General features: G+C 54.8%; 1 protein-coding gene across 31 annotated transcripts in view; it reads left to right on the top strand.

The window, feature by feature from the left end:
- Positions 1–20,818, top strand: part of CLEC16A (C-type lectin domain containing 16A) — a 220,317-nt gene that overhangs the window by 187,823 nt on the left and 11,676 nt on the right. For 24 of the 31 annotated variants that reach the window (XR_014840762.1, XR_014840759.1, XR_014840758.1 and 21 more), the window contains one exon: positions 20,096–20,257. The exons of 1 other annotated variant lie outside the window; for it this stretch is intronic. Coding sequence is in view for 24 of the 30 variants with exons in the window: in XM_021086621.2 (XP_020942280.2) it covers positions 20,096–20,257 (162 nt within the window). In the remaining 6 variants the exon portion in view is untranslated. Of the gene's footprint in view, positions 1–10,822; positions 10,971–20,095; positions 20,258–20,818 lie in introns of those variants that run through there. 6 more of the 31 variants (XR_014840761.1, XM_085017570.1, XM_085017568.1 and 3 more) reach the window with 1 other exon arrangement.

Below are 20,818 nucleotides of genomic sequence, written 5' to 3'. Positions count from 1 at the left end.
TCTGCCTCATACCTCAGACCCACACTCTGGAGCATCCTCCCTGACCCTCCTGTGCCCCACTCCCAGCACCCCAGATGCCCCTGCCCTGCGTAAGCACCTCCTTTCAGCTTCTGTCTCTTCATTGTCTGCCCCCCCCACTCCCCTGTCCTGCCCCCTCCTGTTATTGAACTGTAAACTCCAAGGCAGCAGACACTGTGCTTTGTTTACTGCCATATGCCCAGCTCCTGGGACTGTATCAGGAGGCTTACAAGTAGTGCTTAGAAAGCATTAGATGGACATGTGGGTGGGTGGAGGGGTGGGTGGATGGCTGGGTAGAGAGGTGGGTGGATGGATGGATGGCTGGCTAGAGGGGTGGGTGGGTGGATGGCTGGGTAGAGGAGTGGGTGGGTGGATGGGTGGAGGTATGGGTAGATGGATGGGTGGATAGGTGGATGGATGAGTGGGTGGGTGGATGGCTGGGTGGATGGCTGGGTGGATGGCTGGGTAGAGGAGTGGGTGGGTGGATGGGTGGAGGTATGGGTAGATGGATGGGTGGATAGGTGGATGGACGAGTGGGTGGATGGATGGATGGATGGGTGGATGGGTGGATGGATGGTTGGAGGTATGGGTAGATGGATGGGTGGATAGGTGGATGGACGAGTGGGTGGATGGATGGATGGATGGATGGATGGATGGATGGATGGATGGGTGGATGGATGGTTGGGTGGAGGGGTAGGTGGATGGATGGATGGATGGCGCCAACAAGTCTTCAGTACTCTTCTAGTACTTGCTTGCCAGACATTGCTCACTGTGGACTCAGGGGTGAGCGGACAGATCCGTCTCCCTTTGGCATCCCAGGCACTAGGATGCTCTGGATAGTCTGAAACTGCTGACCACGATCGAGGGCCGGCTGAGAGCTGGGACAGTGTGCTCGAAGGGATCTGACCTGGTGAGGATTCCAGAGGGCAGGAATCCATCCCAGACAAGCACCCACATGGATGGGAGAACCACTGATGCCTGGGCCCACAGGCTGCCTGGATCCTCAGAGAATAAAAACTCTTCTGTCCACATGACACACAGTACCAGTTTGGCTGGACGCACAATTCCTCTTTGTCATCAGTTTCAGCCCTGGCCTGGTAAGCGGGGCCCGGGATCTCAGTCCTGCTTCCCAGGAAGGCGTTCAGCCCCAGGCTCCCAGCACAGCCCAGGTCCTCCTGTGGTCAGGGAAGAGCGCAAAGAGGGGGACTGGGCCCAGGATGTTTTAGTGAGGAATTCTGTTGGAAAGGAGAGTCCTTGGGCCCAGACCTGATGTGAAGAATGACATGTTTTATGCCACTTGCAGAACAAATAGCAGAATCTTCAGTGAAGGCCCTTGAAAAAGCTAGGTGATGGGGCTCCTTCAGCAAAGCTGGGGATACATGTGTTCATACAACTAGTTCACACTGCAGGGGGTGGCGGTGGTGTAAAGTTGATTGTGGTGATGAGTGCTTATACTGTGAATAGACTAAAAAAGCATTGGATTATACCTTTAAAAGGGTAGGTTTTATAGTATATGGGAATTATATCTCAAAGTATTTTATGTATGTATATTAGGTTCGGTTTGGTTTGGGTTTTTTGCTTTGCTTTTTAGGGCCACACATGTGACATATGGAAGTTCCCAGGTTAGGGGTCAAATTGGAGCTGTAGCCGCCAGCCTATACCACAGCCACAGCAATACCAGATCTGAGCCGCGTCTGCAACCTACACCACAGCTCACGGCATCGCCAGATCCTTAACCCACTGAGCGAGGCCAGGGATGGAACCCACATCCTCATGGATACTGGTCAGATTCATTACCGCTGAGCCACAACAGAAACTCCACAGATGTTATGTTTTTTAAAAAGAGTTTTAAGCTAGTCGGACTGTGACAAAGCCATCAGCTTTTTCTAAAGACCAGGTTATCTCATTTGTGTCCCATGTAATTGTAAAACGGTCCTATTTATGCAACATTTTCCTTAAAGCAGTCCAAGGGTGAAAAAAAGAATTTGGAACCTGTAGCACCTTCGGGAATAATTGGGAAACCCTGATGCAATCCAGACTCACCTGGCACCTTCCTCTTCCTTAAGATTTGCCCTCTTTTTCCATTTCTTTTTGACTTTGAAGAAAAGATTCTGCTCGTGCTGGTAAAATAGGCTCCTGTTCCCTTTTCTTTCCTGTAAATGGTGAGATAAGTTTGCATTTCATACCTTTCCAGAAATCTCTGTTGATTGTGGTCTGACCTCAGAATCATGACTCCTGGGAAAGCACGTAGGTATTAGAATCACCGCAGCGAGCGCTCGTGGGAAACCTCTGCGCTGGGGGGTGCGCGTTCGCGGCGTGGATCTCAGGCAGAAAACAGGTGGATGCTACCTGCTGGTTGGCCTGCAGGTCACTTCCTGGTGCAGGTAGCTGATAGGTCAGCTCACTCCAGCGACTTTTAAAATATGATCCCAAATGCTCCATGCGATTTCTTGGCGATGGCCGGCGCTCCTCTTTTCTTATGGTCAAAACCGGTGAAGGCGGTCAGGAGACAGACAAACGCTCAGAGCCGTGCCTGGTGCTATGACTTGACAATGCCGCCCCTGTTCACCAAGTGGCTACTCTACCTGCCCCGAGGCTGAGCACGGTTGTAGGTATTCCTCTCGTGTTATCCTCACAGCAAGGCCTGAGGCAGGGGTTACTCCCGCCGCATTGTGCCCAGGGAAGCCCAAGGCTCGAGGCCACATGGGCAGCCAGCATCCCAGGGCTGGGATTTGAATGTGCTTGCCAAGCCCACTCTCTGTCGCCCTATTTGTACCCTGGCCCTTAGATCCCCGGCCAGTGCTCTGGCCTGGCCACCCCTTCTCTGCGGGATGGCTGAAGCGCAGCGGGTTCAGAGGGCGGCGGAGAACAGCTCCGATGCGGGGAGCGCCACTGGCACCCTCCCCCCACCCCCCAACCCCGGCACGGCGATGGACCCAAGTCCTCTTCTAGTGACAGGTGATGTGCCCTTCACAGACCCGGAGGGGCCCCAAAAGAGACGCTCCGGCAGTTCTCTTTAGGAGGCAGGATGTGCTTCTGTCCAAAGAAGTGCTCTCACGATTATTTATTAATTGTGAAAGGGAAGAAAAAAAGAATAGGCTTTCCTGGAAGGGGATAAAAGTTCAATATGATAAACTCCCGAAAAGCAATCAAAGGCCAAAGAGGGCAGAAAAATAAAGGACAGAGAGAGAAAGGGAGACGATGAATCAAAGTGGCACGTGTGTGAGCAGCGCCCGCTCTGGGAAGGGCCCACACTTCCTGGTGATGGAGGCGCAGCGGCCGCTCGGAGCAAGAGCAATGCGGGGTGCTGGTGGCCATGAGTCAGGGAGAGCGGGGTTCAGCCCTGCCAAGTCACCAGGGCCCTGGGGATGAGCTGGTGACAGTGGAAACTGTAAAGCCACAGGAAGAAGAAATCACCACAGTCCCTCCACCCCAAAAAAAAAGCTTCACTAATATTCTAGTTCTCATCTGTGTTTTCTCTGCTTTTTTTTTTTCTATTTCACTTTTTTCCCCTAATTTTTAGTTATCCAAGAAATACATGAGTTGATGTCTCATTTAAAAAAATATTTTTTGTAATGTTACAAACAGGACCTGAGTCCCCTTTGACCGCTCTTCCCCCATCCCCCCACCCCCCAGATGCCCACGGTTTGGCTCATCTCCTCCCAGACCCTTCTCCGTGCAGCGGCGGGCCTACATGCCGCTTTGCAGTGGGCCACACACAGCCTCATCCCTTCTCTCCAGTTCTGCAATCCACACAGCGCCAAACACCAAAAGAGTTTTCGTAACTCACTTGGTGGCAAAACCTGCCCTGAACTATTTATAGGCTGTTTATAAGACTTGCAAATGTCATTATTGTGAATAGACTTGTTTTTTTTTTTTCCTGCAGAAATGTAATAGGTTTGGTTTTAACTGCCTGAGACCCAGCTGAGGGCGTGACCTAACGTATGCGTATGCCCCACGTGGCCTTTACCCCTTCAGTCTAAACCCCAGAACACATCCACCCTCGAGGGTTTAGGACAAGGGGGATGAATCTAGGTGTCTTACGCTTTAGACGGCCTCTTTTTGTTTTAAACCTAAGCAGCAGCAGCGGCATTCTGTGTACCTTTCTACAGCTTGATTTTTCAGACACCACTGTGAAGCAGAAACCTTTCTGGGTTAACACATAAATTTCGCACATTGCTTTTCAGGGCTGTGTAGTATTCCATGGTGTGCCTCCCACCCCGGCACCAGTTGCTTCCTGGTTTTTGCCATCACAAACAGTGCACAGTGGGCATCCATGGACACATGTACAGCCCACGATCAGACTTGCTGGGTTGTGGGGGGTTTTGTTTGGGGTTTTTTGTTTTTCCCTTCTCCCTATCCCCACACACCTGCTATTTCCTGTAAACAGAGGGTTCCTTTTTTTTTTAACTATAGTTGATTTATAACATTGTGTTAGTTTCAGGTATACAGCTTCATATTCCTTTTCATTATAGGGTATTATGAGATATTGACCGTAGTTCCCTGTGCTATACAGTAAATCCTTTCGTGCAGGGGTTTTGTTAGAACAATACCGCTGAGCCTGAAGCATTTCCCTGCACTGCCAAATACCTCTTCCTAATGCTTCATGTGTAATGGCCATAGAATAGTGTGAGTCTGTGTGCGCCTTTCTTACAGCTGCTGTGACAAAGTACCACAAACCAAATGGCCTAAACCAGCAGAAATGGTTCTTCTCACAGTTGTGAAGGGCCGAAGTCTGAGATCAAGGTGTCAGCAGGGTTGGTCCCTTCCGAAGGTGATGAGGGGCATCAGGCCCCTCTGTGGCTCCTAGTGGTTGGCTGGCCAGCTTGTCGTCCCTTGGCTTCTACACACATCACCCTGATCGCTGGCTTCATCTTCCCGTGGTTTTCCCTGCATGTGGCTCCGTGTCCTAATGTCCCCTTTTTATAGGGACACCATTCACACTGAATGACCTTCTTTCCAAATAAGTTCACATTCTGAGGAAGTAGGGGTCAGGACATCAACATAAGAATTTGAAGGAGTTCCCATCGTGGCTCAACGGAAATGAACCCGACTGGTATCTATGAGGACACAGGTGCAATCCCTGGCCTCATTCCGTGGGTTAAGGATCCGGCGTTGCCATGAGCTGTGGTGTAGGTCAAAGTCTTGGCTTGGATCTGGCGTGGCTGTGGCTGTGGCTCTGGTGTAGGCCAACGGCTACAGCTCTGATTCGATCCCTAGCCTGGCAACTCCTTATGCCACGGGTGCAGCCTTTTGAAGGAGACTTAATTCAGCCTGGAACCGTCTGGATATTAGCTGGTATTTCCTTAGCCAGGCCTCTCATCTTGGCCACTGCAGTTGTTTCTGCTGCTTTTTGAGCTGCCCTTGGATGAGCATCCTCACCCCAAAATCTTCTTCCGAGTTTCCAGTTATTCCTTTAGGAGGCTCTCCTTAGGATTGGTGAGAATTCTCCAGTTGAGGGCTCTTGCTAGCACCTCACCAGGCTGCTTTCCCGAAAACAGAACGGGGTTTGGGGAGGACTGCTCCTCTGGCCACACCCAGACCCTGTATGTTTATCACGGGGTCTCCAGAGATGCTGGCCTGCTCGGCGCTTTGGGGCAAAGTCCCCTCCAGTGCGTGTGGGCACAGTCCCCTGCCAGCGTTGGCACACACATCCTTTCCAGCAAGACTCATTTTCATTCTATCTCATATTCCTGCCAAAAAGAGAGTCCACAGGTTAATAGTAAAATAGAAACCGTAGCTCCAAATGCCCGTTTCGGGCACGTTCTCCTGCAGCCAGTACATGAATAAAGATTGCAGAAATCTGGGGCTCGCCGGGCACGAGGCATGAAATCAATCAGTGAAATTTCCCTCACAAGGCAGCCTGCCAAGCGAGACCAGGAGAGAGAAGTAAGCACTCCGGTCAGGTCAGTCTGTAAAGCCCACAGCAGCCTCCATCAACTCGCTGCCTCCAAAGACAATCAGATAACAAGCACTCAGCCACTTTGGGGGGCCGGGGCTGTCCGGGAGGGGGTGCTCCAGAGCCAGCCAACCCGAGGCCTTTTCAGGGCAGATTTGGACAACCGGAGCCCAGGGAAGATGCTGGGAGGTCGGAGCTGACCTCACGGGGCTTCGGGGAACGAGGCCGCAGAGGAGCCTTGGAGGAAACCGGGGGGGCTCTGTGCGCGATGAGCAGCCGGACAGGGCCAGTGCCCGCATACGCCCGCCAGGCCGGGGCGGCTGAAGAGAGACGCTTCACTCAGCAAGGCGAGGGCCGGCTGAGTGCAGAGAGCAGGATGCAGGGAAGGATAAATTTAGCCCGCGTTTCAGGGGAAAACATCGATCTCAAATGTAGTCCTGTCTTTTAAAGGAAAGTGGAAGCTGCAAGGCCGGTCATTTGGGACAGTTTCACTTGAACAGATAAAAGCCCAGGACAAAGGAACGCCTCTAGCCAGCCCACCCAGCTGGCAGAACCAGAGGCTGGCCTTTGACGGGAGGGCGGCCGGTTTGCGCGTGGGCAGCATGGATGGCCCACCCCCGCCCTCCTTTCTCATCCCCAAGAAAAGGTGCCACTTTGCTTTCTGGAGAGATTCAAGGCTTGTACTTCTGGTCCCAAACATTCACCTTCACAAGGAGTGACGCCAAGGCCCCAGCCCTGAGTGTGTGTGGCTGCTGACATCCCGCATGCCTCTCGTGTCCCAGCAGGGCCCCTGCCAGCCCCCATCACTGAACAGAGGACCTCTGGGGGCTATAGACAGATTTTTTTTTTCTTTAACGGGGCACTTCTGACGTTCAAGAGGCATCACAGGCATATTTCTACCTGAGCCAAGCCAGGGGACCCGTGGCTCCTCCCTGACAATAGAGCTTCTGTCTTAATGACACGTCCACCGCCGCCGCTGCCGCCGCCTCCTCGCTCGTCCGGTGGCCACAGCATCTTTCCTGCAGCCTCCCTCCGACACTGCTCCCTTGTTGGGCAGGGGAAGAGAGTCCAGCCTGTCAATATTTGGGGCACTCATCATCCGCATTCGGGCGCCAGGGGTCACTGAAAGGCTGAGACGTTTCCAGGAATCCAGGGCTCTACAAACGTGGGGCTGCCCGTAAAGGGTTTCCAGCGAGGGAAGGAGAGAAAGAAACCCCAAACTGGGCCCCGCCCCCGGCCACCAGCCCAAGCATTGTCCATTGTATCTGGGATTCCTGGGAAGAAATGTAGTCCACGTACACGGTGATGCGGGTCCCAGTTAATAATACATGTGGAGGAAGGAAAAAGGATGTTCAATATTTAAACATTTCAGAGCTCTTCGTTCGGTTTGCCAGTCACTGCCCTCCACCCTCTTCCTGGACGGCTCCGTAAAACCGGGCATTCCTTCCCTAACTCCGCAGCTGGCATCAGAGATGTAGAGAGAGGGGGAAACGGAGCCTTCTCTAGGCAACCCCAAACCAGCAGTATTTCTTCTTGTTTGCTTTTGGCTTCTGCAGGGCAGGAAGAGAGATGGCAGGGTGGAAACTGAGGTCGTGAGGAAACTCTGGCACTGGAAAGGGGTTCTTAAGCTTGGGGGTCATGTCTGGAGTTGTCTTAATTTTCCCATGGTCGCTTCTCTTGCTGGCACTAGCTCGTATGTTAACGTAAATTTTGTGCTTCAGTTCTTACCTCTGGCTTAACAATGAGACACTGCGGTCACGTTTGGGATGTCTGTCCAAATACCCCCCCCCCCCACTGCACATGGTCCCTAAAAGTTGCCTACGATGCAGAATTCTGTGAATCAATTCCTTTTTTCTTCTTGACACACATTATATAAAAGGAAAAGCATTCCTTTGGGGGGAGGAGGGAAAAAAACATTTGGCCCCAAGACATAATAAAATCATGCTTAAGGATGCAAGCAAACTTTAAAGTCTCTTAGTTAAAGGAAATCAATACTTTTATGATGAAATATTAATAATACTAAAAAAAAAAAAAAGTCAAAACTACAAATGCAGAACAGCCGGGGTGATTTTAACGTCAAACGCATTAGCTTAGCATTTGCAGGGGAGCACGAAGGGAAAACCGGAGCTCATCTGAGAAGCCCCTCCAAGCCCTCGTAGCCCCTCTTTGCACTTTCCAGGCATTTCCATCAAGAAGACACACACCTCCCCTTAAATGCCAAGATCATTCCCAAACATTTTGTTGAAGCTGCTGCCTTTGGCAAGTGAGAAGATGAATCCAAGCTGAAGAGAGAGGTACACACATGTGAGCCTCCACACGCACACAACATGTGAGCACACAGACACACACACGGGTGTGATGGGAACTGAGAAGGGAGAGCCAGGGCAAAGGCACGTGTTTGACTACCCAGCCGGCTGTTTCCCCATCCCCTTCCTCCAGGAATCCCTCCATGGAGGTCTGTGGGAGGGACCAGTTCGTATCAGGTTGAATCATAGGAAGGTGCCACTTTGATTGGTCATGTTGGTTGAATATGGGCCATTTCATAGGGGTCCCTCTAAAGCATTCAACTCTCCAGCAAAGAAACACTAACAACTAGGATGCAGTCATATGTGTCTTGAACCCACACCTAACAGGCTGAGATGGTAAGAATTTAGGCGAAAGCGACAAGAACCCCATTTTCTCATACCCTGTTTTCATATAAATCCCTTAAACTTAGGAGATTTAAATTTCCCTTAGAAAAGCCCTGTCCCTCTTGACTCCTAAACCCTCCAGTCCTAACAGCTAAAGGGCAACTAACACGGGGAAGGATTCTGCTTTGTGCTGTGTTGTTACCTCTCCTGAGCTGAGCTGTTCCTTCCTTCACGTACCCCAGCTGTAAAGACGCTCATAAGTGTGAAGATCCCCAGTTCTTGCCTCATTGGGCACAGATTCCAGGTCCCCCAGGTGCCAGCTAAGGACTCAGCGAAGCCTGCGCTGCCCCAGCACTTAGACCACAGCAACTTGTTCGAGCCTTGCAGGCCCTGTTGTCACCCCACCTTACAAGTGAGAGCCACAGGCTTGTGGGGGAGTTGGTCCCTCAGGGCCACACGCCCCCGCGGGGTGGCCGGAACCCGGCGCTCTCTTTGCTCCCCCACACCCCGTGCCCAGAGTGGGAACTGCAGGCCCAGAGCCAAATGTTTCCTCCCGAGGCTCCTCCGGTGTGGGTGACGGGGACGTGGGCGCCACTGCCTGATGGCCCGTGCCCCCCAGTTCTGCCAGGACAGGAGGTGACAGTCCGGCCACCTCAGTCGTGGCTGTTGAAGCTGGCTCGGGGCTGATAGCCATCGCGGTCGTTGTGTGGCTCCTCACACACTCCCTGATCCCATCTGCCCCACATGGTCCAGATAGCATCGCCACGTCTTCTTGTCGCTGATGTGTCATCAAATGTCATCGTCTGTTGGTCTGGCCTAACCCCAGTCTGTTATGACACACAGTGGGAGAGGCTGTGGTGACGTGGCCCCACCGCAGCAGCAGCCCCCCCACCCTCTGCAGAGCCCCAGTCCCAGCCGACATGCACAGAACAGGACCAGGGCTGTGTGGGCTGCTTTGGGAGTGTGGGCATCAAAAGGTGTCTCTGGCCCCTTGGCACACCATCACCTGGTCAAACACACGGGGCAGGCATGTGTGTCAGCGTGGGATGTGCCACGCGGCCTTGCCCCTTCTGTCCTGAGAGCACAGAGCAGGCTGCTGGGATGAGAGACTGGGCCAGTGAGAATCTCAGAGGTCGTCCTTGGCAGGCAGGGCTGTAGCTGACCCACCTCGGCCCTGCCCGCTGGTTCCAGGCTCAGCCCTCTTCAGCCTGGGAGCCACAGGAGTCAGGGGTCAGGGACCCCCGTCCCCCTCCGTCTGGAAGTGCTTCCTTTCTTTAAAAAAAAAATTGTTTATTATAGTTGATTGCAGTGTTCTGTCCACTTCTGCTGCCCAGCCGAGTCACCCAGCCACACGTCCATGCACAGTCTTTTTTCACATTTTCCTCCATCAAGTTCCGTCACCAAGGATCAGATATAGTTCCCTGGGGAAGGGCTTCCTGATAACTGTCTAACTCACCTCCCTCTTGCTGCTCTTTCAGCCCCGTTTTCTGCCTCCGTAAAGAGGCAGCCGAGATGGCCACCGCTGGCCTGGCTAATGCCGTGGCTGAGAGACTGTTGTGGAGCTCTCTGCTTACTGTTGTACGGCCGGTAATGCCATCGGAGGAGGGCAGGGGCTGGGCAGGCAGGGCCTGGGCCTGGGGAGTGAAGCCCAAGTCCCGCTCTACGCCACGAGAGTCTCAGAGACCCCACCTGCCCGCCAGCCCTCTGTGGCCTGCGGAGGGGCTGTGTGCGTCCCAGGCAGCAGAGAGAGGCCCGCACGTGAAGTGCTCATGGTCACACAGCGCCCCCCCACCCTGCGACCGAAGGGCCACTTAGACCATGGATCTTAGTCACTCAGACCTTGAACCTTAGACACTCTGACCTTGGATCTCAGACACTCAGACCTTGCACCTTAGACACTCTGACCTTGGACCTTAGACACTCAGACCTTGGACCTTAGACACTCTGACCTTGGACCTTGGACACTTTGACCTTGGGCCTTGGACACTCTGACCTTGGACCTTGGACACTCTGACCTTGGACCTTAGACACTCTGACCTTGGACACTCTGACCTTGGACCTTGGACACTTTGACCTTGGACCTTAGACACTCAGACCACGGACCTTAGGCACTCTGACCTTGGACCTTGGACACTTTGACCTTGGATCTCTCCCGTGGGTGGCAGCCCACACAGGCAGGCCTCACCTGAGAAAGAAAACACCCTGAGGGGCAGAGTTGGGATAGAGGTTCCCCAAGAAAACAAGATACTGAAAGACCATTTTTTCTTTTCTGCAGGTTTTCAAGTATAGTCCTTAAAATCCAAGAGGATTTGTCCATGGATAAACAGCTATAGGCTAAAAGAGCCTGCACGTTCCCAGCTATTTTTATATATCAGACATGTTATCCCTTAAAAAGCAACCAGAAATAAAAGCCTTTAAGCATTTTGAGGCGCAGTCAGTGACCCAGGGGTCACCTGTGGTGAGGCTGCTCAGGCTGGGCCCACCGAGGCAGTAGAAGTGCCCTCTTCCCAGATGCTCGATATGCAGATCTGTCCCCAGGGCTGGACAGGAAGAGCACAGGAAGAAAATCAGAAAATCACCTAGGGTCCCCAGTTGGGGGGAGGCCAGATCTTGCCCCCAGAGCCCAGAGTTTTGTGCCTGCAACCCTGAGACAGTAAATCTTGTGACTCACTTAGGGGAGACTGAGGAGGGTCCCTGTGCAGACACCAAAGCCTCGGGGTCCTAGCAGGGAGTGAGGGGACCGCGGGGGACCCCCAGGGTCCTGCCAGCCTGCAGGGTCACTGCTGTTCTGCATCCTGTGCCTGTGTTGGTGGATTCCTTCCTCGTTGTGCGAATTCCTTAGAGGAGGCCTGGGGGGCACCTGGCCTGCCTGGCCCAGCGGGTGCACGGCTGTTGGACTTGACTCTGAACCCTGCTTCCTCCCCCCTCCCCCCTCCCCCGTTCCCCCAACGTTCTTTGAAGGGTCGAAGGCCATTTGGCTTTTCTGGTGGGGGCCTCCAGCTTAGTGGCTCCCCCACCTCTGGGCATTGCTTGCATCTTGTAGGGGGAGGGGTTGTCAGAAGCCTGCGGAGACAGCTCTGTGAAGCCTGCGGGCCTTGTGGGCTGCAGCCTGTCCAGAGCCACTGCAGGCTGAAGTGCCACACTTGTCTCAGCCCAGCCCCTCCTCTCTCGCCCCGGGGCCCTGGCAGACGGCGGGAGGTGAAAGGGCAGAGCCGAGGAAGGAGCCAGCGGGGGAGAAGTAAGGCCATGGCCGCACTTGCCATCTTCAGCTGTGTGCGCGGGGTCACGGGGCCGATTGATTTTTTTACTGTTTCCCAGCATCGAGGAGTGGTGAGAAAAATACAAACGCTGCATCCTCACAACCTGCAGCCCGCGCCGCCTCCAGGCTGCAGCCGTGCAGCGGATCTGCTTGTGAGAGGCAGGCTCAGGCACCCCCGCCCGGTCCTCCTTCCAGCTGAGGTTGTGGAAAATGCAGGGGTGTCAGCCCTCAAGCGTGAATAGACATTGGTTTTCCGTTAGGGCAGACGGCTCTCCCCTCCGAATCTTAGAGCTTTTCCTAAAATAGGTCTCTTAAAACTGGACTTCTTTGAAGCACATCTCTGGGAGCCTTCATTGGCTTGGCGTCACGTGCCTCAGACTCAGACACTTCGGGAGCTGAGCAGGGTGGCTATGGTGTGTGACACCAGCCTCCTCAGCCTGGAGCAGGGGCGCACACACGTACCAGATGCGCTATGTTTGGCCTGCCTGGGGCTGCCTGCTTCTTTTATTAAAAAAAAAAAAACTGTGGAGTTTCCTGGCGGGTTGGTGGGTTAAGGATCTGGCATTGTCACTACTGTGGCACAGGTGTGATCCCCAGCCCGGGAACTTCATCATGCTGCAGGCACAGCCCCCCAAAACCCACAAAACAACCACAAAAAAAAGGAATGTGGCATAAGTTATCAACAATTTTCAAATCAGGAGATTTGACCCCAAAATCCAGATATCCAGGCTCTCTGGAAGAACAGAAAACCTCGGCCACGCTGAGGCCCACTTTCGCAGGTGGCAGCGGGCAGGTTTTCCCCGTCCCCTCCAGTCCCTGTCGCTCCCTGACACAGGCAGACTGTCCCACGTACCTTGCCTGTTTCCCTGATAGAAGAGGAGAGCTGCTCGGCACCCATGCCACAGACAAGGGACAGCAGATGGCAAGTCCAGGGGGCCATCCTCCTTCCACCCCCGCCTCTCCTCTGTCGCTGACGTGACCGTCCAGCCCTTGAGACTCAAGTTTGCAGCCCGTAGGCACGAGGCTTTGAAGGACCCACCTGCATATCTGTGATTTTTGTTGTTGTTGTTTATTTTTTTATTTTCTTTTGTCTTTTTTTTCTTTCTTTCTTTCTTTTGTCTTTACATCTGTGATTTTCAAAGGTAGGATCTGCACAGTTTCTGGAAAAGACAGGGGAAGCCCAATCTTGGTCAGGCCCGGTGCAGCTGGGAAGTTCCATTTTCATGTTGTGTGTGCCTGGGTTTCACTGTGGAGAAGAAGCTTCGAGAAGTGTTGGGACGCGGCCTTCTCTTTCCGGAGCGAGGCCCCATCTCCAGCCAGGCAGCCGGATCCTCCGGAAAGACCTGTTGGGGCCGAGGCCCAGGACGCTGCGAGGGGACGGGAGTCTTGCCCATGAACTGGCATGTCACGACAGCTAGGTCACCTGGGACGGTGTTCCTTGAGGTCTTGGCTCCCGGGAAGCGCAGAGCCGGTGGTGACAGCAGCATCCCCTCGCTGGAAGTCATTCTGGTGTAGCTTTTCCCTTGCCACCCACCTTTCTTGTTGGACGGTCGGGGTTCAGTTTGCGTTTTAGTGGCTTTCGTAGTATCTGTGGTGTTTGGGTTTAGCTTTTACAATATAAGCCACCTCAGATCCTTCCTGGAAGCAGGTGTCAGAGTCTGTAAGGGATGAGGCTATGACGTCAGTGCCGTGCAGTGCTCAGAATACCTGAGGTAAATTCCTTTTTTTTTTCCTTTGGCTTTTAGGGCCACACCCACAGCACATGGAAGTTCCCAGGCTAGGGTTCAGAGCTACAGCTGCCAGCCTACGCCACAGCTCCTGGCCACGCCAGATCCTTAGCCCACTGAGCAAGGCCAGGGATCGAACCTATGTCCTCATGGATACCAGTTGAGTTTGTTACCACTGAGCCACAACAGGAACTCCCCTAATGTAAATTCTAAGCCTGTGGGGTTCCTTCCTCTTCAGCTCTCTAAAAGGTCCCTGTGTGGAGTTCCCTGGTGGCCCAGCAGGTTAAGGATCCAGTACTGCCATCACTGTGGCTTGGGTCACTGCTGTGGCAAGGGTTTGATCCCTGGCCGGGAAACTTCTGTATGCTGAGGGCATAGCCAAATAAATAAATAAAGTCCCTGAGGGATCCCGTGGTGCTCAGGCAGTTTTCACATTTTCCAGTTTTCAACCCGAAACCGTTGCACTTCAGTGCCGTAACCAACATCGGTGGAGAAATCATAGCGTGCAGACCAGCCCGGGCTCTGGGCAGACGGCAGAGGTCAGCCGAGGCCTCCCTGCTCCTCGGAGGTTTAGGAAACCTTTGGCTCAAACCCCACGGTCCTCGAGCCTGCGCACGAGCAAGCCCTCCCGCCCTTCACTCTCTTGAAGTCCCTGCTGCTTCCAGGTCTTGCCCTCACGTGTAAAGCTCTGCATGGCCCGGTGTGAACCCAGGGGGAGACTCAGACCCCTCGCTGGTGTCCACCCAAGATAGTCCACATGCAGCCCCCAAGGAAAGAGTTGAAGCGTTGACTCCAGAAGACGTGGGGGGTCGTGGGGAAGTCACCTCCCCATCTCAGTTGCCCCTTCCCCTCTTTTGCCTCACTCCACCACTCCCTGAGTTCCCCCAGGAAGGACAGGAATGTGGCATAAGTTATCAACAATTTTCAAATCAGGAGATTTGACACCAGTTGGATTCTTCACCCACTGAGTCACAATGGGAACTCCTACCTCTTTCCTCTTAAGAAGCCTTCCTAGAAGGCCAGCGTGTCACTTTCATTCCTATCTCATTGGCCACAGCTTTGTCAGTCACACGGCCAGACCTAGCTGCCAGGTTCTGTAATTGCAGATGAGGGGAGAATAGGTATTGGGGGACAGCTCACAGTATCACGAACACTGTGAACCCCGGAGGATTCCAGGCACTAGCTCTTAAAATAATGACAGTTGTTGCCCAAAACAGCGAAGCATCTTTGCAGTCAAGTTTCTATGCCCTACTTGGGCACATGCCTTCCTTGGGCTGATGAGGCCCCAAGGCTGCACAGGGCAGGCTGAGCAAGCACAAGGGAAAGAACAGTTAAACCCCACCGGCTGCAGACACTCTTGCCCAAGCTGGCCCTGAGCTGTGTGAGCCTCAGAGGACAGGGGAGGGATTTGTGAAGACAGAAAAGAGGCAGAAGGGAATTTCAGGCCAAGGGAACGGCCCCGCTTAGGCCAAGAGCAGCAGCTCTTGTCACACAGTCTGAGACCTACCTAAGCTGCTGAAGGCAGATGGCCCCATCGTCAGGCCCTCCCCCCACCCCCACTGACTGGGGAGGTGAGAGGTAGGGTCCGAGGAGGGAGCTGTTGAGAGGTCCCTGGGGGTTGGAACATCCCCAGGTCCTGTGGATTTGACCGAAAATCCCAGGATAAATAGCAGAGCTGATTAACTGAAATGCCTGCGAGCAGCAGGCAAGTCAAGTTGGGGAAGAGAAGGAACCAGCTCCCTCCCCACCTCCAGTCGCTGCCACGTGGGGATGGGGCCCAGTGATACCAGCTCTGTTTTATTTTTTTGTTTTATTTTTTTATTTTTTGTCTTTTTTTCTTGCCTTTTCTAGGCATATGGAGGTTCCCAGGCTAGGGGCTGAATCAGAGCTGTGGCCGCCAGCCTGCACCAGAGCCACAGCAACACGGGATCCGAGCCGCGTCTGCAACCTACACCGCAGCTCATGGCAATGCCGAATCTTTAACCCCCTGAGCAAGGCCAGGGATCAAACCCACAACCTCGTGGTTCCCAGTCAGATTCATTAACCACTGAGCCACAATGAGAACTCCAGCTCTTCCTGTTTTATAAGAAGCCAGAAATCCAGACTCATATGTAGAATCTCCTGGGGTGTGGATGGTGGTGCCTAAAACAAGCAAACAGTGTGAGCAAAGCAAAGCACATCTGGAGTTCCCTGGCGGCTCAGCAGGTTAAGGATCTGATGTTGTCACTGCTGTGGCTCGGGTCACTGCTGTGGTGCAGGTGTGATCCCTGGCCCAGGAACTTCCGTGGCCACAGAAATAAATAACTGCAACACATCTGCAGGCCTCTGGGCTGCAACTGGCTGGCCCTGGCCCCTGCCTCCCATGGCCACCTGTCCTCACGGGGAAAGCTTTAGTGGGTGTTCCACGTACAATGTTATAGGTGCCCAGCACATATGTCCAGGGTGCACTTTTCCGGGTCCTCTCCTTTGCCTGCCTCCCAGGGAGGTCGTGGGCTTCAGGTCAAGTTCAGGTTTATGGGTAAAGAGAAAACTACCCACCGTTTAAGCCGGGAGATCCTCACCAACTGTATTGTGTTTCACGAAAAGACCCAGAGGCCCCTGAAGGAGGGGGGGCTTGTCCAAGGTGAAAAGGCCCCGTGGGCAGAGCTCGGTCGCACCCTTGGGGTTCCGACTCCCAGCTCAGCACTCCCTCTCTCAATGGGTCTAAAATAGAAGGCTGACCTTTTGGTGGTATTTTTGTGCTCGACACATGCCAGAGAGTTACTCTTGAGTTCATCTTCCCAGAGTAACTGTCAGAAAGGGGCCAGAGGGCAGCAGGAAGACCCCGGCCTGACCCTGTGGAGCCCGGACTCCTGGAAAGCAGGGGATGCCTGTCCCCGCTGGCCCAGGTCCACCTGCTGGGAGCCTCGTGCCTGGCCAGCCCGGGGAGGCCCTTAGCGAGAGCCGGGGAGAGCGCTTTGGAGTCCGGAGCCGGTCCCGGGGCTGTTAGGGCCTCCGGCTCTGGCCTGTCCAGCTCCCAGACAGCTGGATGCCTTCTTCATCCTCCATCCTTTCCCTGGTTTAAAATAACATTCAGAGGGGGAGTCTTGGAAAATTCGGACAAGCACAACAAATGAAAGCTCAGCATAAACCACCCGCTTCTGCCACGACTTCGGCTTGAACCCCTCCAGTCTGCTCCCCATGCAAGGAGGAAGGCAGAAGCGGGATTTGGTTTGGTTTTGCTTTTCTCTTTTTTTTTTTCTGCCATGGGACATGCTTCTTCTAACCTTCTCTCATTTACTGTGTCTTGAGCGTTTCCCCCTTACGTAATCCTTTCCACCAGCAGCGTGTTTGACCATCTTCCGCATCCAGCTGCCGCATGGGTAGGGGCTCCCGTTCCCTGTCACACCCCCGTGCTTTCATCGCCCGAGCAGTTCCTGCCACGGCCCCCTCAGCAGCGTAAATTTCTAGATGCGGAATCAGCCGGCTGGTGTGAAAATCCATACGGCCTTTGATACGCGTTCCGCAGGCTGTTCTTGAGACATCCTCAGGGAGGGCCAGGAATTTTATCTGCTGGGCAAGCTCTCAGGGAGGCCGTCTGCCTGTGCCCTTGTCCCGTGATCTCTGGCACATCTGCGCATTTGCAAGGACTTGGCAGCCCGTGCATGTTTGACTCACGCCCAGAAAGCCCCTTGGCGCCTCTGCCAGAGCCAGCTCATCAGGAACTGGCTTCCAGGGGTGAAGCAAGAGCAGGGGAGGCTTCCGGCTGCAGGCGCTGGTCCTGAGTTTTCTGCCGGGGCCCCCCAGCCCCCCGATGGGTCACACCGGCTCTCAAAGTGTTGCCCCCTCCATGTGGGAAGGAGCCCCATGAAATTGCAAGGGGAATCTGGACACCTTGCTAAAAAGCAAACCAGAAACATTGCCGAGCCTTTCTGGTCCTTGTGCCATGGAAAGAAGGGAGGTGGATTTGGGAGGGCCGCAGGGGAGGGAAAGATGCTTTCAGTTGCCTCTGCTGAGCTGGACCCGCCAACAGGTGGTATCGGCGGTTGGGGATTTTTTTTTTTTTCCTATTTAACTCTGAGCACCTGCAGGAGGTGCACTGTATTTTTTTGTCAGTCTGTGGCTTGACCTCTGGTCTGTTCCCCAAATGAAGAACCCTTAGTACCCTGACTGCAATCTCAGCATCTTCTCTGCTGCACACTCCACCCAGCGAGTCTCACAGTAACAAACCAGGGCTTTAAAAAAAGCGAGAGAAAAGACGTGTGTCTCGGGAGAAGGGGCCAGTGACAGCCACATCATTCGTCTGTTTGGGCTGGGGCGTTGTCAGCGTAAAAGGCTGAGGCGCAGCCCTGTTAGCACACTCCCCCACCCCTCTGTCTACGGTTCTGATAAATAAGCAGCTCAGGAAGAGCCATCCTGACATTTTGATTTGTGAAGGAGTGATTCATTTTCGAGGCAGACAAACAGCTGGTAAACTTGGGGGTTTACCACTTGAAGTGATTAAGCCCTAAGCAGCTATTAGGCTGGTTCCATGGGGCTGTGGCCGCCTGCCCCCCGGGAATCTTCCTGACGGGTGTTTGGATTTGCCTTGATGTGTGCCGTCGTTAATCAGAGCCCACCACACACACACACACACACACACACACACACACACACACACACACACACACACACACACACACACACACACGGTTTATCACATAGGGTGTTTGGATTTGCCTTGATGTGTGCCGTCGTTAATCAGAGCCCACCACACACACACACACACACACACACACACACACACACACACACACACACACACACACACACACACACACACGGTTTATCACATAATGCCTCTTCCTGAGAACTCCAGCACGTTAATCCTGCTGTTCTTGGCACGGAGCTGTCTGTGACAGGTGGGGGCAGGGAACTCAGCCACCAGGCTCCCTCCAGGCCTCGCCTCCACATGCCGTTTCATCCACCCGAACGGGGCGCCTGGCTGGGAGTGTACATAGGGACCCAGCTTTTAGGGAGCTGATCCTTAGACAAGAATAACTTCACACAAATAGGACAGAATAGCTCCTCCGAGGTGGCCGGGTATGGGTTCCCCAAGTCCTGAGGTGGGGACAGAGCAGGGTGTCCCCTCACATCCTCCCCCTCCCCAGGCCTGCCCACCAGTGGGTGAAGGGAGGCAGCCTCAGCGAAGTGGGGAGACTTGCCCGGGGCCCGCCCCATGGCCTGTACGTGGGCAGATCTGGAGGGAACCCAAGCTTTCCTGGGGCCAGAGCCGCTGCCCCGGACCCTTCCAGGCTGTGCATACAGTTTCCATCAAGGGCCAGGGGGCGAAGTGCTTCAGGCTGTGTGAGCTATGCAGCCTCTCTGGCCACGACTCAGAGCTGCCCTGTAGCTTGAAAGCAGCCACCAGCAAAGCGTCGGCAAAAGGCATGGCTGGGTTCCAGTAAAACTTTGTTTACCAAACAGTCGGCAGCCTGCAGTTCACAGACCCCCGCTGACACCCTGCCGCCTTCCTGAGTCTGAGAAAGGCGTGGTCAGACCTAGAGAACCTGCTGGAAGAAGTTGTCAGCAGGCGATGGGCCGCCTGAGGTTCAGGTGGCACAGGTGGCGAGCATGAGGTTTGGGGCCGGGGGGGGGGGCGGGGGTGTGCCCAGCAAGTGGGGAGGCTTGATGTGACCCACCGGGAAGGTCAGGGTCCCGGGGCTGAAGCAGGAACCACCAGTTCTGCATGGGCTCCTGGGGTCATAGGTGAGATTCCATGGAAGCTTTCATGTGTTTAGTCCATAAAATCAGAAGCTGCGGCCCTTTAGAAAAGCAGACTGTCCGTCAGCGGAGGACACGTGGCCTCGGGAACGGGGGCTCCATCCCGGGCGGGCTCGTTCAGAAGGCGCCCTGCAGCCCCTCTGCTGCAGGCAGGGGAGAAGCCAGGGACACAAGCCCTGGTGCCTCTGCTGGTGCAGCAGGGTTCGCCCAGGCCTGGGTGTCTCTAAAACGTGGGGGTCCTCCACTCCCCCGGCTGCAGTTCCATCTCCAAACCCGAGTCGCTCCGAGGGCCGCGTGAGGCCCCGTAAGTGCCAGCTTTTCACCAGAGCTTTCGTTCCTCCCCGCGTCAAACTCGCCAGACCCACCAGGGCGGAGCGGGCTCTCTGGCGGGAGCGTCTTCAGGGTCTCCCCGCCCACCCAGCACCGCTTCGGGGCGGAACTGAGCGCCTGAGCAAAGGCCCTGAGGTTTGGCCAGGAGGATGTCCCGAGTCCCTCTGAGCCCCGAGGTTGCATGTCCCCTTCAAGGGTGCAGCTTGAGCAGCCCTGAGCCGCATCAGCTGATTTCCAGCTCAGCAGGCACCCCTTGCCCAAGCCCTGTGGCTGGCTACACCCTTTTTCGTGAAACTGCTTCCAAGTGTGTCCAGGTGGGTCCTGGGCCTGGCAGGCTCCGCAGGCCCAGACTTCCGAGGAGCCGGCTGCGGGTCAGTTGGTGTAGCCTTTGAGGCAGGGGCTTGCCTCACGGGGTCTTGCACACAGTCCGGGAGGTGGCACCCCTCCCGCTGCCAGGCTGGCTCAGTCACATGACCTCCTTGTCTTGCAGGCTTCGCTGTGGCCCAGTGCATAAACCAGCACAGCTCGTCCTCCCTGTCCTCGCCGTCACCTTCTGCCAGTGGGAGCCCCAGCGGCAGCGGGAGTACCAGCCACTGCGACTCAGGGGGTGCCAGCTCGTCGTCCACCCCCTCTGCTGCCCAGAGCCCGGCAGGTATTAGCCACGGGACACGGTGTGGTGGGGGCGCTCAAGGGGACCCTGCAAACCCTCGACCTGAGACCCCTGCCACCCAGCTGCTCTTCGCCAGCACGTGTGGGGACACTGCCACTTGGGGTTCTGCGTCTGCTCCCAGCAGGGGGCATCGCTCCCAATGCAGGCTGGTCCCCTGAAAAGCCCTCCCTGACTGCAGAGCTGAAGGGGGCAGGCGGCAAGCGGGCCGAGCCGAGCCGAAATGCATCCCAGTACCACCTCCAAGGTCTTAGGTGTCATGAGGAGGGGTCTCCCAGGTGGAATTGTTTGAACTCTGAAGAGTCGTGTCCCTGCTAACTCTTTTCCCCTCCGTGACATACCAGTTTCTTCTTTACTGCTGTCCAGTCACCTGTGACCGGGGGAGTGCATCTCGCCATCCTTTAGAGAGCCTGTCAGGGTGTGCTGGAACCCTCTCTGGTGCTCCTGTAACTGACACAAGTACAGATGGGGCGCGAGAGACCCCGTGAGCAGGGAGCCCGGGCTGAGGTGCATGCACGGTCTCTGCTGAGCCTGGCTGAGTCCCTG

This window comes from Sus scrofa, chromosome 3 (genome assembly GCF_054392235.1).
Source record: "Sus scrofa isolate SSC_HxYL_T2T_F1_AM1 chromosome 3, Sscrofa_HxYL_maternal_Yorkshire_Landrace_v2.0, whole genome shotgun sequence".
Classification (NCBI taxonomy): domain Eukaryota; kingdom Metazoa; phylum Chordata; class Mammalia; order Artiodactyla; family Suidae; genus Sus; species Sus scrofa.
Note: the sequence above shows the minus strand (reverse complement) of the source record. Positions and strands in the feature narration are given on the sequence as shown.